The sequence below is a fragment of the Oncorhynchus mykiss genome, chromosome 22 (assembly GCF_057628025.1).
Source record: "Oncorhynchus mykiss isolate SJ-2025 chromosome 22, ASM5762802v1, whole genome shotgun sequence".
NCBI classification, from domain to species: domain Eukaryota; kingdom Metazoa; phylum Chordata; class Actinopteri; order Salmoniformes; family Salmonidae; genus Oncorhynchus; species Oncorhynchus mykiss.
In genome coordinates, this window is record NC_143043.1 from 18897678 (window position 1) to 18915478 (window position 17801).

Sequence of the window (17801 nt, forward strand, 5' to 3'; positions counted from 1 at the left end):
AAAGTAACCATTCTGTAAATGTCGATCCTTCACTTATTGATGTCACATGGCAATGTTTGGATTGCTGGTGAAAAGGTGAGTACTTGTCCAACATCGGAGACTGATGTCTGGAGAGTAACTATAGGCCTATGGAATTCCAATTCATCATTGACTGAAACTTCGTTATTGTATCTTCAACTACAAATTGTATTATCTAAATGCATAAAACTGTTGTCTTTAAACTATTCTGAATGAGGTTTCATGCATAGCCAACTGGTCAGCATTAGCTCTAGTCAGAATGTACACACACCAGCCCATTACCCGCATCAGGTCCAACTCCCACGCAGAAACGCAGTTCATTTGCACTGAGGCTGGCTGACATTGGGACATTCCACTGTTTCGCTGTTTGGTTCCAGGGTGAGGTCTCCCGCCCCAACGAGAGAATTGACTTTGGAAAAACGGAATAGACGGAAATACTGAAGTAACCGACTGGTTCATATTTCTATATTCATGGGAAAAGCGTGGCAACAACAGATGTACCCCCAGTACTCGTATTACTACCCCCAATACCTGCAAGCGAAGGTAAAGTAAAACAGTGTTCAATGTACTTGAAAAGTAGCTACATTGTAAAAATGATCAATGCGCGGTTAGATTCGACAATTGATAAGAAAATGTTCTTCATCATCTGCCCCGATTATTGTACTCTAGTTTGTCTGTAAGATTTCTTGTTCGTTAGGGTTATGTTTATGTAATTTGAAACGCATATTCAGGAAAATATGTTGAGATGACTATGACTTGAAGCACAAATGAATGCTGTAGGCTATTTAGTGCATCTCAACACCTGTCAAACTCTTCTGACATACATATTTGTTGTTACTATTTATTACTATTGACTTGGATCATTTAGATTCACATTGGCCAGATTGTGGCTCTCCAGGGTTAGCTAATAGAAAGGACATTCAATTTATAGGGTTACTGTTATTACCAAATCCCTTAAACACTGCCATGTATAATTAAAGGTGCAGTGCAGTCAACAACGTGAATTTATTGTGTTTTATCTATATTTCCACACTATGAGGTTGGAATGATACTGTGAAACTGTGAAAATTGTGATAATGCCCTTTTAGCGTAAGAGACCGTTTTTGTTAGATGGTGATGTCACCAGGCAGTAAATTAGTTAATAGACCAATAAGAAAGCGAGTTCCAAACCTCACTGCCAATAACATCTAGTTTTCAGTATTCCCCTCCCCACTCCAAGACAGTCCTAGCAAAATCCTTGCTTAAGAAATGGGTCTTTGCTAAGAAGCTATTTTTGGTTTCTTTTTGACCATTTTAATTGAAAAGAATCACTGTAAGGTACTTAATTGTTACCCAGAAATGATTGGATATTGAGATTTTAAAAAACGCTGCATTGGACCTTTAAGTATTAGATCAAGATACACCCAATTTATTCAACTATTATGAATGGTTTATGTAGTATTTGATATTCTGTTTTGTATTTATTCATGGTCATAAGAGCACAAGTCAGGTTTCATAGAATTCTTTATAGCATCATTAATACATTTTGTGTTGAAAATCAGAGGGCATATGGGGTCAACTGACAGTCCTCAGTTGACTTACAGGCATCTCGTATGATCATCAAGAGGCTCCTACAGAATACTTTGCATCACTTAGTCTCCATACATGTTTAATCAGCTTGGCTGCCTATTAAATGACAAGGTCCCAGAGCTCCAGCCATGTAGGCTACTTAGTATGCAACTGTAAAATGAGGATATGTTTTCAAACAGGGATAGACATCTGAGTGTGTCGATCCAATGAAAAGGACATTAAACAGGATTTTAGAATGACATTGTGTTAGCAACACAGCCTATTATAGCTGTGTTGTGAATGCATGGGCTGTTTATTTACCACTTGGATATAATTTGAAGTAAAAATAAGTGATACTAGCAAGAGCAGGTTACGGGTTTCTCTTTTCTTTGAAGATATCATCTGAAGAGAAAGTATTAGCTTATTTGCCAAAGTTAGTCAACATATCACCTGCATTCACAGCTGCTGGTCATTTAGTCATAAAATGCTTCCTTAACTCATTCTTCCTACTGATGTGCAATATTCCTCAGTGTTTGTTCCTTCTAATCCCATTCTTCCATTGACTAAAGACTCATTCTTTGAATTTGATTCAAGAATAGGGCCATTCATTTGATTTCCGCATGGAAAGGGATGTGGCCCCATTCACTTTGTTTTATGACACACCAGATATGTGTGGGGTGGCCTTAATACAGAAATGTCTTGTCCACTTCAAACAGGGCCCTGCTTTGTGGATAACTGACATGGTGGTTTACATTATCACTGTCCTGCTGTGTCCTGCTGGCCCCTTTGCTGGGATCCAAATTAAATGACTCTGTTATTGTCTTATTGCGGGGGCCTGGCACAGATTTCTCTCCATGGCTGTAAACACGGCGTCTATTTAGGTGTGTATCTGATGTTTGAAGCATTTAACACTTAGTGATATTCTATGGTCTTTTTTTGTGATATTAATTTTGTATAGAAGAGCTGTAATCACATTCAGTCAGTGCATAAATATTGCATTATTCATTGTTTCTTGTTTACTGTCAATTTGTTATGAGATACAGTCACAGGAATGAAAAGCATTGACAAAGCACAGAAAATTGGAGCATGTTTTTGATGCAACTTTCTGTCTCGGCAGGAGACCAGCTACCGTACTGTGATTGAGGAATTCAAGTGGCGCAGAACAGGCTGCTTTTAAGTTAATAACCGAGTCCTTGAACACTGGTGTCAGTGCAAGTGACATCTATCTATGTGAGTGATCCAGTATTGGATTGAACAGCTAGACTAGGGGGTCACAGATTTGCAGTTGAAACAACTGATTGTCCTGACTGCTGAAAGAGTGTTTACATTGACGTAAATAAGCTTTTCCAAGATTAATCACGGTTCAAATCCTCACAGCTCCCAGTCCTGAAATAAATAAAAATCAATCTTATTTGTTGTCAACACAAGCCTTTAATCAATGAAAAGTGAACACATTAACTGCCATCGGACATTACATACAGAGACTGTGAACAATGGCATTATGCTGAGCCTGAAAAAGCCCTATACAATGTTTACAATAAAGTTTGGAGAGTTGCTTGGCAGCGGAATGTATACAATTGAACAGCACACAGAGGTGCTGCTCTTTATGTTGGCGCAGGGCTGAAAGAGCACCCATTGTGCTCCTATGATTCTCATTCTTGGCGACTTTTGACATGAGCAAAATGATGGCCTACCCAGTGCACAGTAAAACCCACCCTGCTGTTGAGTCTCTCTCTGCCAAGAGGCTCTCATAAAAAGAGAGAATACATTGACAAGTCCCATCAGGGTTAGAAAGGTTTCAATGGTGACACGTGGGCCATAAAGGTAATCATGTCTTATTCATTGCTTCTCGTGTAAATAATGTAAATGAGTATGCAACTAAATAAAGCAACAACGGTTATAATATCAATCGTAATATAGCAGGAATATTGCAATCTATGTTGTTGATTTTTACTTTGCAAAGACAATTATTATGGAGGCAGAGCGTAGTCGGGGTTGAACAAACGTACATTTTCACTTCTCATCAAGGCCCTTATTATCTTTTTTTCATGAGAACATGTCTTATTTATGAGGAAAACCAATAAACATCTCGTATCAGGCTATTTCATCGATAAATAATTCATGAAAGGGGAAATTGATTATGAAAAACGGGGGATAGGAAAGAGTATTGAAAATGAGTGCATGTCAATCATGTATTTTCTAGCAATACAGATATTCATTATTTCTGCTTATAATCAACTGAATATCAGATAATGAATGTGGGTTAGTCAATGTTCACTATTTGCTTTCAAAGTAAAACAATAAATAACAAAGGTCTATTTTGTGGCCACGATAGTATGAAATGAAAATATATATATTTTTTCCCATTTGGAATAAATTGCATGCTCTACATTAAGTCGTTGCTAAGTTTTGGGCACTAGATGAAGCGTCCTTAGAATTCTTACAAACATTCTTCAAATATGAATGTGTCTTTCATCATGATCGCATAGAAAAAACGTGACAATGTTCTATTACAACCCCTCTCAACTGACCAACAATTAAGCCAAAGCTCTCTGATTGAGCAATGTGCTGTTGACAGCAAAACATCAGTATTTGATATTCTATCCCCCTGTGCTGTAAGTCAAACATAGATCACTTGCCACATGATCACATCCCTTTGGTGCTGACATCACATGACCAGTGAGTGCTGGAGACAGATGGGCAGAGTGCTGTCTGTCATGGGGATCTACAGTGCAGCATGTTAACTCTGTCCTGTCCAAGCTCCTCTCTGTTTATTGTTGAAAAACTGTCTGCAAAGCAGACTTCTGGCAAAACTAAGACTGATTTACATTTTTATTATGAGGAATTTGTGTAGTTTTAGTGCTGTTTTTCTAAAGTAAAAGTTTGTGTTACAAGACGGACATTATCATGAGTGTAGCATCCACTCTAAAAATATTTTATTGAATTGTCTCTGCAATTTGATACACCTGATGGCCTGCAGAGTCTCCTTTAAGACTAATCGAATGTAATACTTTGATAATGTTTTGTGTGAGATTTCCTAACTGACTTATCATATTATTATTTTGATTTGATGAATTTGGAAGTATGGAAAGACTTTCCATTCATCTACTCTCAATCTTGGATAATGAGAACTTTAGGTTGAGCTTTCCTACCCCACCCCCATGCCTTTATTGTTTGTCTTCCTGTGTGTGACACACACACACACACGTTTGTCTTTGTGGTTTACTTGTTTCCACCCTAACGCGCTGGGAGTCGTCGAAAATGATTCTGTCGCTGCCTCAGTGGGGCTTTGGCCCCCTAACTCACCCCTTCCATCCAGGCAGGAAGGTAAATATACAGAGCTGTTTGTAAAGACTTCCTGGGACTGCTGGGACTCTCTTTCCTCCACTTGAATTTCAGGGTTCCGTGGTATTGCTGGATCTCATTCTGAGCGAGCTAACGGAGAGGAAGGAAATGGATGGGAGAGAGATGTGAGCCTTTCAGAGGAAGTATTGTTGTGTTAAACCTTATAGCTGCTCTTAGGCTCGAGAAAAACGTAGGGCAGTCTTATGGTTCTATGTGCTGTGAGTGCCTGATTCCTTTTAACTGACGAAGTAGCTGATTTCCTTACCATCAAAGGGTGTTGCAGGCTAATGTATACCGTTCCCATAAATGTGCATGTACACTGTAATGGTGTGTATAGTTGTCATCTATTAGTCAAGCTGCTAGATTCTATGTAAGAGCCCTGGTGTCTGTAGGGTTTGATCTGGCATAGAGCCAGAACGAAATTGAAAGGTATGCACTGCGTGGGAGGGGCCTGCTTCCTGATCATTTGTTTGTTCTGCCGATTCAGCAGAGACAGCTGTATCATGTCAAAACAGCATGCTTAAAAGAACTGATTTGTGGCCGTGTGAGATTGGATCTCACCGCAGGCTTTTCTGTGATTGTAGGTTCACTCATAGGTGAGATGTTTGTCATACCTCATGAAAACAGAAAGACTTGCTTTGAGTCCGTAGAGCAGCAGCTCAAATCTTTAGTTTTATTTCATTGTCAGTATCAATTCCTAAAGAAAATAATAAATGAAGTTTCAGGTAAATAAATGCATTCACAAGAAATAACAATTACAGTTGGCTATATGTTTTATGTAATAACTTTGAATGCTGTAGACCAGTGGAGGCTCCTCAGAGGAGGAAGGGGAGGACCATCCTCCTCAGTGAATTTCATAAAAATAAAAAGTTAAACATTTCAACAGTTTTCCTTTTTAGATAAAACTATACAAAATATATTCAGCTCACCAAATAATGTATTGATACACACTGCTTTGCAATTAAGGTCTACAGTAGCCTCAACAGCGCTCTGCTAACCCGTGTACTACACTGTACTGCATGATTGTAGCGGGTTTACTAACGCGTTAGTTATATTAGCTATGTTGATGTTATTTTAGCTAATATGGTGAGCTAGCTGTGGTTATGATACACTGTACAGTATATACAAAACAGTGTGGACACCACTTCAAATTTTTGAATTCGGCTATTTCAGCCACACCCGTTGCTGACAGGTGTATAAAAGCAAGCACAAAGTCATACAATCTCCATAGAGAAACATTGGCTGTAGAATGGCCTTACTGAAGAGCTCAGTGACTTTCAACATGGCACCTTCATAGGAGTCCACCTTTCCAACAAGTCAGTTCGTTGGATTTCTTCCCTGCTAGAGCTTCCCCGGTCAACAGCAAGTGCTGTTATTGTAAAGTGGAAAAGTCTAGGAGGAACAACGGCTCAGCCGCGAAGTGGTAGGCCAAGCTCACAGAACAGGACCGCCGAGTGCTGAAGCGCGTAGAGTCTAAAAATCTGTCTGTCATCGGTTGCAACACTCACTACCGAGTTTCAAACTGCCTTTTGAAGCAACATCAGCACAAGAACTGTTCGTCGGGAGCTTCATGAAATGGGTTTCCATGGCCGAGCAGCCGCACACAAGCCTAAGCGCAATGCCAAGCGTCGGGTGGAGTGGTGTCGGGTGGACTCAGGAGCACTGGAAACACGTTCTCTGGAGTGATGAATCACGCTTCACCATCTGGCAGTCTGATGAACGAATCTGGGTTTGATGGATGCCAGGTGAACGCTACAGTTGAAGTCGGAAGTTTGCATACACCTTAGCAAAATACATTTAAACTCAGTTTTTCACAATTCCTGACATTTAATCTTAGTAAAAATTCTTAGTAAAAATTCCCTGTCTTGGGCCAGTTAGTATCACCACTTTATTTTAAGAATGTGAAATGTCAGAATGATAGTAGAGAGAATGATTTATTTCAGATGTTATTTCTTTCATGGGTCACTCACTTAGTATTTGGTAGCATTGCCTTTAAATTGTTTAACTTGGGTCAAACATTTTGGGTAGCCTTCCACAAGCTTCCCACAATAAGTTGGGTGAATTTTGGCCCATTCCTCCTGACAGAGCTGGTGTTACCTAGTCAGGTTTGTAGGCCTCCTTGCTCGCACACACTTTTTCAGTTCTGCCCACACGTTGTCTATAGGATTGAGGTCAGGGCTTTGTGATGGCCACTCCAATACCTTGACTTTGTTGTCCTTAAGCCATTTTGCCACAACTTTGGAAGTATGCTTGGGGTCATTGTCCATTTGGAAGACCCATTTGCAACCAAGCTTTAACTTCCTGACTGATGTCTTGAGATGTTGCTTCAATATATCCACATAATTTTCCTGCCTCATGATGCCCTCTATTTTGTAAAGTGCATCAGTCCCTCCTGCAGCAAAGCACCCCCACAACATGATGCTGCCACCCCCATGCTTCACGGTTGGGATGGTTAACTTCGGCTTGCAAGCCTCTCCCTTTTTCCTCCAAACATAACAATGGTCATTATGGCCAAACAGTTCTATTTTTGTTTCATCAGACCAGAGGACATTTCTACAAAAAGTAGGATCTTTGTCCCCATGTGCAGTTGTAAACCGTAGTCTGGCTTTTTTATGGTGGTTTTGGAGCAGTGGCTTCTTCCTTGCTGAGCGGTCTTGCAGGTTATGTCGATATAGGACTAATTTTACTGTGGATATAGATACCTGTTTCCTCCAGTATCTTCACAAGGTCCTTTGCTGTTGTTCTGGGATTGATTTGCACTTTTCACACCAAAGTACATTCATCTCTAGGAGACAGAACGTGTCTCCTCCCTGAGCGGTATGACAGCTGCGTGGTCCCATGGTGTTTATACTTGCATACTATTGTTTGTACAGATGAACGTGGTACCTTCAGGCATTTGGAAATTGCTCCCAAGAATGAACCAGACTTGTGGAGGTCTACAAATTGTTTTCTGAGGTCTTGGCTGATTTCTTTTGATTTTCTCATGATGTCAAGCAAAGAGGCACTGAGTTTGAAGGTAGGCCTTGAAATACACCCACAGGTACACCTCCATTTGACTCAAACCATATTAATTAGCCTATCAGAAGCTTCTAAAGCCATGACATCATTTTCTGGAATCTTCCAAGCTGTTTAAAGGCACAGTCAACTCCGTGTATGTAAACTTCTGACCCACTGGAATTGTGATACAGTGAATTATAAGCTAAATAATCTGTCTGTAAACAATTGTTGGAAAGATTACTTGTGTCATGCACAAGTAGATGCCGTAACCGACTTGCCAAAACTATAGTTTGTTAACAAGAAATTTGTGGAGTGGTTGAAAAACAAGTTTTAATGACTCCAACCTAAGTGTATGTAAACTTCCGACTTCAACTGTACCTGACTCAATGCATAGTGCCAACTGTAAAGTTTGGCGGAGGAGAAAAAATGGTCTGGGTCTGTTTTTCATGGTTCGAGCTAGGCCCCTTAGTTTCAGTGAAGGGAAATCTTAACTCTAAAGCATACAATGACATTCTAGATTATTCTGTGCTTCCAACTTTGTGGCAACAGTTTGGGGAAGGCCCTTTCCTGTTTCAGCATGACAATGCCCCGGGGCACAAAGTGAGGTCTATACAGAAATGGTTTGTCGAGTTCGGTGTGGAAGAACTTGACTAGCCTGCACAGAGCCCTGACCTCAATCCCATCGAACACCTTTGGGATGAATTTCAACCTCATGTATAGAGAACATTTTAGTATCATATAGTAGCCTAAACCAGTCAATGTTAAACTTGGTAAATGGATTATGAATGACAGTCATCCAATATGCTGTAATAGAAATAAGGCATTGCTCATAAAAAAATGTGTCCTCAATAATCTTAAAACGTCAGCGACCACTACTGCAGTAGACATACAGTACCAGTCAAAAGTTTGGACACACCTACTCATGCCAGGGTTTTTATTGATTTTTTACTCTTTTCTACATTGTAGAATCATAGTGAAGACATCACAACTATGAAATAACACATATGGAATCATGTAGTAACCAAAAAAGTGTTAAACAAATCCAAAATATTTTATATTTGAGATTCTTCAAAGTAGCCACCTTTTGCCTTGATGACAGCTTTGCACACTCTTGGCATTCTATCAACCAGCATTTCAATTAACAGGTGTGCCTTGTTAAAATTTAATTTGTGGAATTTCTTTCCTTCTTAATGTGTTTGAGCCAATCAGTGTTGTTGTGACAAAGATATTTGGTAAAAGACCAAGTCCATATTATGGCAAGAACAGCTCAAATAAGCAAAGAGAAACGACAGTCCATCATTACTTTAAGACATGAAGGTCAGTCAATCTGGAAAATTTCAAGGACTTTTAAAGTTTCTTCAAGTGCAGTGGCAAAAACCATGAAGCGCTATGATGAAACTGGCTCTCATGAGGACCGCCACTGGAATGGAAGACCCAGAGTTACCTCTGCTGCAGAGGATAAGTTAATTAGAGCTAACCTCAGATTGCAGCCCAAATAAATACTTCACAGAGTTCAAGTAACAGACACATATCAACATCAATTGTTCAGAGGAGACTGTGAATTAGGCCTTCATTGTCAAATTGCTGCAAAGAAACCACTACTAAAAGACACCAATAAGAATAAGAGGTTTACCGGTAGAAATCTGTCGTTTAATCTGATGAGTCCAAATTTCTGATTTTTGGTTCCAACCGCCTTGTCTTTATGAGACGCAGAGTAGGTGAACAGATTAACTCGGCATGGGTGGTTCACACTGTGAAGCATGGAGGAGGAGGTGTGATGGTGTGGGGATACTTTGCTGGTGACATTGTCTGCGACTTATTTAGAATTCAAGGCACACTTAACCAGCATGGCTACCACAGCATTCTGCAGCGATACACCATCTGGTTTGCGCTTAGTGGGACTATCACTTGTCTTTCAACAGGACAATGACCCAACACACCTCAAGGCTGTGTAAGAGCAATTTGACTAAGATGACTTGTCCCCCAATATCGCCCGAACTCAACCAAATTTAGATGGTTTGGGATGAGTTGGACCGCAGAGTGGAGGAAAAGCAGCCAACAAGTGCTCCGCATATGTGGGAACTCCTTCAAGACTGTTGGAAAAGCATTCCTCATGAAGCTTGCTGAGAGAATGCCAAGAGTGTACAAAGCTGTCATCAAGGCAAAAGGTGGCTACTTTGAAGAATCTCAAATATAAAATATTTTGGATTTGTTTAACACTTTTTTGGTTACTACATGATTCCATATGTGTTATTTCATAGTTTTGATGTCTTCACTATTATCCTACAATGTAGAAAATAGTGTGTCCAAACTTTTGACAGGTTTACATATGTACTTTTGACTCCTATATAAAGGGATAGTTCCACTGACTATCACGCTCCCCACCCTGGTCCCCTTTCACTCAGTGACCTCCACAGAGTGCTGATTCAGGTCTTTCTGTTCCCTTTAACTGTGACCTATTTGCATCTAATTGTGGCTGAAATGGCCTCCCAATATGCTCTCTATATATGACTATATCTGTAGTGTCTTTTAGGAAAACATTTTAGGAAACCATTTGACAACCTCAAATGCAACTAGGAAAAAACAGGAAGGAAAGATTCATTGGAGCTTTTAGTAAATCACCTCTATTGTTCAGGTTTAACGTGAGCCCATGCTGAAACCAAAAGGAAACATTTTACTGGGATTGGCTTTTCGTTTTTTTGGCTGATTTGGTTTTAGACCAATTTTGACATTGCTCTGTTTGCAGTGGTCAAAAGACCAGATGTTGCATAATCTTATTAGCTGTTGGTTCAAAGCCCCTGGTTCAAATGCATGATGAGGGTGAGCTCTGACACTGTGCCTAGTGGGTAAATAACTACCACTCTACCCCCCCATGGAATTACATTGAGAGTTGCTGATGCTATGATGACCAATAGATTTACTTAAAGACAGGAATTGCAGCTTGGAGAAGGAGAATCTGTAAAGGATGACAACACGCTAGGTGAAAAGAAAGAGCATGGCGGAACAAGAAATAGGTCAAAAATGTAACCACAAAGGCAACGACCGCTGAAGGTCAGCAGGAATTCACATTCTGTCTTCACCACCACTGTTGGTTTTCCAATCAGAGACTGAGACTGGCAGGTGAATGGGTTTCGATTTATAGCCTAGTGCTGCCTCTGAGTGTATGTTTTGCTATATTAAAAACCTGGGTCACCCTTTCACTTACAATTTCGGATCTCTCCTGAAGAGTGGCTCGATCCTTACTGTTGCATGCAGTCTCTTTGCACATTTACTCCACATCCGTTGCATCCCTAGACTGTGTAACGATTACTGGATTAGAACTGTGAAAATTGAAAACATTTTCAATTGGTTATATATATTTTCAATTTCATTTTCCCAGGTGTATTTTTTTCTGTGTTTGCTCTTTTTGTCTACTTTCATCAATCTGATTCATATTTATTTTGAGGGGTTAATATGTATTATTATTGTGTTATAAATGTCCTATGGATTTAACCCTCAATTGCCAATTTGTTTCAGTGTTGTTTATCTACATATCAATTCAATCATTTTAGTTTAATGTACTATGGTGTGGCCTTCAAATTAAAATTGTAATAACATATGGGTCCTGCATCGGTCAAAATATCGTCCTGCTCCTTTAACTATCTAATGGCCGCACTGTGTGGTCCTTGCTATCAGGGATCCTTGGGACGTCCATACCACATTGAAGTTGAAAATTGTTAGGGTTAAGGTTAGGTAATGGTTAAGGTTAGGAAAGGGATACGGATAGGGTTAATTTAAGGTTAGAGTTTAGGGTAGGGACGTCCCAATGAACTCCGATAGCTAACACTGTGGAATGTTTGGTATGCATTCCAGACTAGACGAAGAGTAGCGAAAGGGGAAAAATACATTGTAAAATTGTCTCTTGTATAGACCTATTATTCAATTATACCAGCTAATGGTACTTACATCTTCCATAGGCTGTATTGTAGTAGATTATATTCTTGAAAATTGCAGAAAAAAATATGATATAGTGTTGTTTTCATGTTATCCACTGAAGTCATTATCCCTATACCGTATAGAGGAATGGTTTCTTCCACCAGGCAGGGTCTGTTCTGCGGGGTTTCCACTAGTTACCACAGCCACAAAGTATGGCTCTATCATAAAGACAAGAAAACATGAAATAAAAAATGCGCTATTTGGTTTTAAGCATAAGCATTTTAGGCATAAGGTTAGCAGTGTGGTTAAAGTGTGGATTGAGGTTAGGTTTAAAATCACATTTTAAAAAGAGAAATTGTAGATATAGGCGGGGTTTATGACTTTGTGGCTGTGGTAACTAATGAGGAGCGTTATGCGGGGGACTGAATGCAAATCAATGAACTCCAGAAACTGGGTTGGGAAATCGAAGTTCGGACTAATTCGCGCATACGTTGACATCGCTATATTTTATGGTAGTATATGATACTATATGTCAAATACAGTATACCATACAGGCCTACAGTAGCCTATAGTAAGCCTAGTAGTCTTTGCTTTAGTATAGCAAAGATACTATTTCTTTTTTACAAACACATCTATGTAGCTAGTCAAATTTACAACTTCACCTAAACAGCCATTTGATACAAATAGTTTTAAATAAATTAGTAAAACAATCGATCTTGGGTCTTTGGAAACCGATAATGATTTATGCGAATTCTTGCAACCCATTGAGGACTCCGTATCGTAAGCAGGTAAATAGCCTATTTGATTATACAAAATGTATGTAATAGGCATTCATCCTCATCATCAAGCTGACTCATTGAAGTCGCCAAACATGTATTTTTTGATCAGCCTATGGGGACAAATAGCCTATTCCCAGAGAGAATTGAGGAACAGAAAGTTTAGTTTGAATTAGTCGACAGAATTTCACTAGGCATTTTAAAACATATTTCTACTCGTATGGTATTAGTGGGTTACTCTGAAACTGCTGTATTCTCGTTGTATTATTTCAGTAAACTAGTAGGCTATTGCTGCTGTTTTTATTTCAATGATTTTGTTAGAATATCCATAGTTGGTCCTGATGTCAGTGTATTTAGCCCTTTAACAGTGCATTCAATCTAGCTACTCATCAACCTTTTCTTTGACCTGGATTTTAATCAACAATTAATTTAGTTTATGGTTTATATGTATAGTTTATGTTATCAAATTCATTTAATTTGATATGTTAGAGAAGTGAAGGCATTCTCAAGAGACTTTCTGAAATCTTTGGAGATTCAAGAGCTTGTCCTCACTACTGTGTGTTCCAATGTAGAACTAGTTCAGTAGAAGTGCCTTACCAATGTTGATATTCGGCCACTTTATATTTACATTTTAGCCATATAGCAAACGCTCTTATCGAGAGAGACTTACAGGAGCAATTAGGGTCACGTGCCTTGCTCAAGGGCACACCGGCAGATGTTTCACTTAGTTCGCCCGGGATTTGAACCGGCAACCTTTTGGTTACTGGCCCAACACTCTGAACCGCTAGGCTGTAAGGATTCTATATAAACCACCCTATATCCCATATTTTTTTAAACGATAACAATGTAATAAACCACCCAGATAACATTGAGGTCATGGAGAAATGTATTGGGTATGACCTTGTGATAATTGAATGAGAGCTTTGAACATATGATGTGCCTCTGTAGGTTGTTGTTTCACATGTAAAATGTATGCAAAGCGGCGGAATGTAATTCAATCATGCGTCCAATTCTCCCAATTTAGATATGAATGAACATTTTTGACATGAAACTGTTGATGGTGTTGAAGACTTATTCATATTCAGGATTATTCAAGTCTGCTGTCATAATAAGAGGCTAGTTTTAGCTGAGGGCTTGGATAGTTCTGTGAGGGCGAGGCCTGTGTTACTGGAAGCCTAGTGTATTTCCAGCTCGGATATGACGGGCTCTGCTGGTCTGGAGCATGCTGATAAGACACTGGGCTCTCCCCATCACACTCCCTCAGACTCCTGGTGCTCAATAGGCAGGCGGATGTATGAAAACAAACTGGCTTTCAGTCCTGCGGAAAAGGGAGTTTCTCTCCTTGGGTGTGTGGATTTAGCCGGGACTGAGAAACCAAGGGCACTGCTGGCATTCTCCTCAAAGATTGTCTTTGTTCACAAATAGCTTGAGCTGGTGGCACACTTCCTAGTTGGGAGCCTGATGATGATATCAGATGATTATTTCATGAGCTCCAGTATAACAGACAGTAAATGTTCTCTCTCTCTCTCTTCAATATTACAACAGAATGAAAGTCATGTATAGGAAGTTAAAACAGACCCTTGAAGACATTATATTGCTATAAATGACATACATGATAAATACGTGTTAGAAATGTTCATAAAGCACAAGTATCCAACAACATCATCATTGACTTTTATGATAAATATCAACATGGCTCTCAACCTATACCCAAATGCTCTCAATGCTAAGGCTTTTCAGTACCACACACCCTCTCTAGCAGATGCATCTGTTATGGGTTCAAAAGGTGACTGTGATTGAGGGACCTTCACAGTTGACAGAAAACACATGAAAGAGTTGACTGTTTTGTAAAGCGAAGTGACCTGTCTGGACGTGACACTCTTTGACAGATAGCCTGGAGATTACATGTGATCCTTCCTCTTGCATGCTACCTGAATACATGGTATTTTTGGGACATGTTTAAAAAAAAAAATTCATAGAATGATTCTCAATCAGGTTCTACTGTTAGTGTCAACGATGAGAAGAGATGTCAGCATTGACCTTTTTTTCTCCTTTTTCTCATGTCTTTTAGGCTGACTGTCTATTGAGTTATGATGCCAACTCAATAGGAGATTGGTCAATGTCACCTTCGTGTCCAGACTTTCAATGTAATCTTTTTTTTAACGCATTAGTATTGTAACATTGTTGTCCACAAAATGAGAAGTGTTGCAGAATGATTAATCACATGGATGCATGGGTAGTGAAATGCTGTGAACGGAAGAATGTGATGTGAAATGAAAATTGCTGTTCCCTATAGATCCCAACATGAGATTTATGCCTGAAACCCAAACATCCAGAGAGTGCAGGATAAACATGGAATACATACTGGAGTGTTGGGTTTCACCATGAGAGAGCCATATTTCCAACTTATACAGTACCAGTCAAATGTTTGGACACACCTAGTCATGCCAGGGTTTTTCTTTATTTTTTACTATTTTCTACATTGTAAAATAATAGTGAAGACATCACAACTATATGTAATAAATAACATGTATGGAATCATGTAGTAACCAAAAAAGTGTTAAACAAATCCAAATATATTTTATATTTGAGATTCTTCAAAGTAGCCACCCTTTGCCTTGACAGCTTTGCACACTCTTGGCATTCTCTCAACCAGCTTCACGAGGAAGTCACCTGGAATGCATTGCAATTAACAGGTGTGCCTTGTTAAAAGTTCATTTGTGGTATTTCTTTCCATCTTAATGTGTTTGAGCCAATCAGTTGTGTTGTGACAATGTAGGGGTGGTATGCAGACGATAGCCCTATTTGGTAAAAGCCCAAGTCCATATTATGGAAAGAACAGCCCAATTAAGCAAAGAGAAACAACAGTCCATCATTACTTTAAGACATGAAGGTCAGTCAATCCGGAAAATTGTGCAGTCGCAGCAACCATCAAGCGCTATGATGAAACTTGCACTCATGAGGACAGCCACAAGGATGGAAGACCCAGAGTTACCTTTGCTGCAGAGGATACGTTCATTAGCGTTACCAGCCTCAGAAATTGCAGCCCAAATAAATGCTTCACAGAGTTCAAGTAACAGACACATCTCAACATCAACTGTTCAGAGGAGACTGCGTGAATCAGGTTTCATGGTCAATTGCTGCAAAGAAACCACTACTATAGGAAACCAATAAGAAGAAGTGACTTGCTTGGGCCAAGAAACACGAGCAATGGACATTAGACCGGTGGAAATCTGTCCTTTGGTCTGATGAGTCCAAATTTGAGATTTTTTGTTCCAACCACCGTGTCTTTGTGAAACGCAGAGTAGATGAACTGATGATCTCCACATGTGTGGTTCCCACCCTGAAGCATGGAGGAGGAGGTGTGATGGGTTGGGGGTCCGTTGCTGGTGACACTGTCAGTCATTTATTTAGAATTCAAGGCACACTTAACCAGCATGGCTACCACAGCATTCTGCAGCAATACGCCATCCCATCTGGTTTGTGCTTAGTGGGACTATCATTTGTTTTTCAAAAGGACAATGATTCAACACACCTCCAGGCTGTGTAAGGGCTATTTGACCAAGAAGGAAGAGTGATGGAATGCTGCATCAGATGACCTGGCCTCCACAATCACCCAAGCTCAACCTAATTGAGATGGTTTGGGATGAGTTGGACCGCAGAGAAAAGGAAAAGCAGCCAACAACTGAATATGTGGGAACTCCTTCAAGACTGTTGGAAAAACATTCCAGGTGAAGCTTGTTGAGAGAATGCCAAGAGTGTGCAAAGCTGTCATCAAGGCAAAGGGTGGCTACTTTGAAGAATCTCAAATATATTTTGATTTGTTTAACACTGTTTTGGTTATTACATGATTCCATATGTGTTATTTCATAGTTGAATGTCTTCACTATTATTCTACAATGTAGAAAATAGTAAAAATCAAGAAAACCCTTGAATGAGTTGGTGTGTCAAAACTTTTGACTGGTATTGTACGTCTTATATATTTCCCTAGTAATTGCAAATATGCAGTTAAACTCATCAAAAAAAGAAACGTCCTCTCGCTGTCAACTGCGTTTATTTTCAGCAAACTTAACATGTGTAAATATTTGTATGAAACTAACAAGATTCAACAACTGAGAAATAAACTGAACAAGTTCCCCAGACATGTGACTAACAGAAATGGAATAATGTGTCCCTGAACATAGGGGGGTCAAAATCAAAAGTAACAGTCAGTATCTGGTGTTGCCACCAGCTGCATTAAGTACTGCAGTGCATCTCCTCCTCATGGACTGCACCAGATTTGCCAGTTCTTGCTGTGAGATGTTACCCCACTCTTCCACCAAGACACCTGCAAGTCCCCAGACATTTCTGGGGGGAATAGTCCTAGCTCTCACCCTCCGATCCAACAGGTCCCAGACGTGCTCATTGGGATTGAGATCCGGGCTTTTCACTGGCCATGGCAGAACACTGACATTCCTGTCTTGCAGGAAATCACGCACAGACCGAGCAGTATGGCTGGTGGCATTGTCATGCTGGAGGGTCATGTCAGGATGAGCCTGCAGGAAGGGTACCACATGAAGGAGGAGGATGTCCTCCCTGTAACGCACAGCGTTGAGATTGCCTGCAATGACAACATGACAACAAGCTCAGTCCGATGATGCTGTGACACACCGCCCCAGACCATGATGGACCCTCCACCTCCAAATCGATCCCACTCCAGAATACAGGCCTCAGTGTAACGCTCATTCCTTCGACGATAAACGCGAATCCAACCATCACCCCTGGTGAGACAAAACCGTGACTCGTCAGTGAAGAGCACTTTTTGCCAGTCCTGTCTGGTCCAGTGACAGTGGATTTGTGCCCATAGGCGACGTTGTTGCCAGTGATGTCTGGTGAGGACCTGCCTTACAACAGGCCTACAAACCCTCAGTCCAGCCTCTCTCAGCCTATTCCAGACAGTCTGAGAACTGATGGAGGGATTGTGTGTTCCTGGTGTAACTCGGGCAGTTGTTGTTGCTATCCTGTACCTGTCCCACAGGTGTGATGTTCGGATGTACCGATACTGTGCAGGTGTTGTTATACATGGTCTGCCACTGCGAGGACGATCAGCTGTCCATCCTGTCTCCCAGTAGCTCTGTCTTAGGCCTCACAGTACGGACATTGCAATTTATTGCCCTGGCCACATCTGCAGTCCTCATTCCTCCTTATAGCATGTCTAAGGCA

At 40.3% G+C, this 17801-nt stretch overlaps 1 protein-coding gene across 12 annotated transcripts in view; it reads left to right on the forward strand.

Moving 5' to 3' along the window:
• Window positions 1-307: 307 nt before the first annotated feature.
• rbms1b (RNA binding motif, single stranded interacting protein 1b) overlaps window positions 308-17801 on the forward strand; it is a 64158-nt gene continuing 46664 nt past the window's right edge. For 4 of the 12 annotated variants that reach the window (XM_021579120.3, XM_090215635.1, XM_021579121.3 and 1 more), the window contains exon 1: window positions 12514-12611. In XM_021579120.3, coding sequence (XP_021434795.1) covers window positions 12561-12611 — 51 coding nt within the window. In that variant the 5' untranslated portion in view covers window positions 12514-12560. Of the gene's footprint in view, window positions 562-4734; window positions 4894-12513; window positions 12612-17801 lie in introns of those variants that run through there. The other 8 variants (XM_021579116.3, XM_090215632.1, XM_021579118.3 and 5 more) reach the window with 6 other exon arrangements.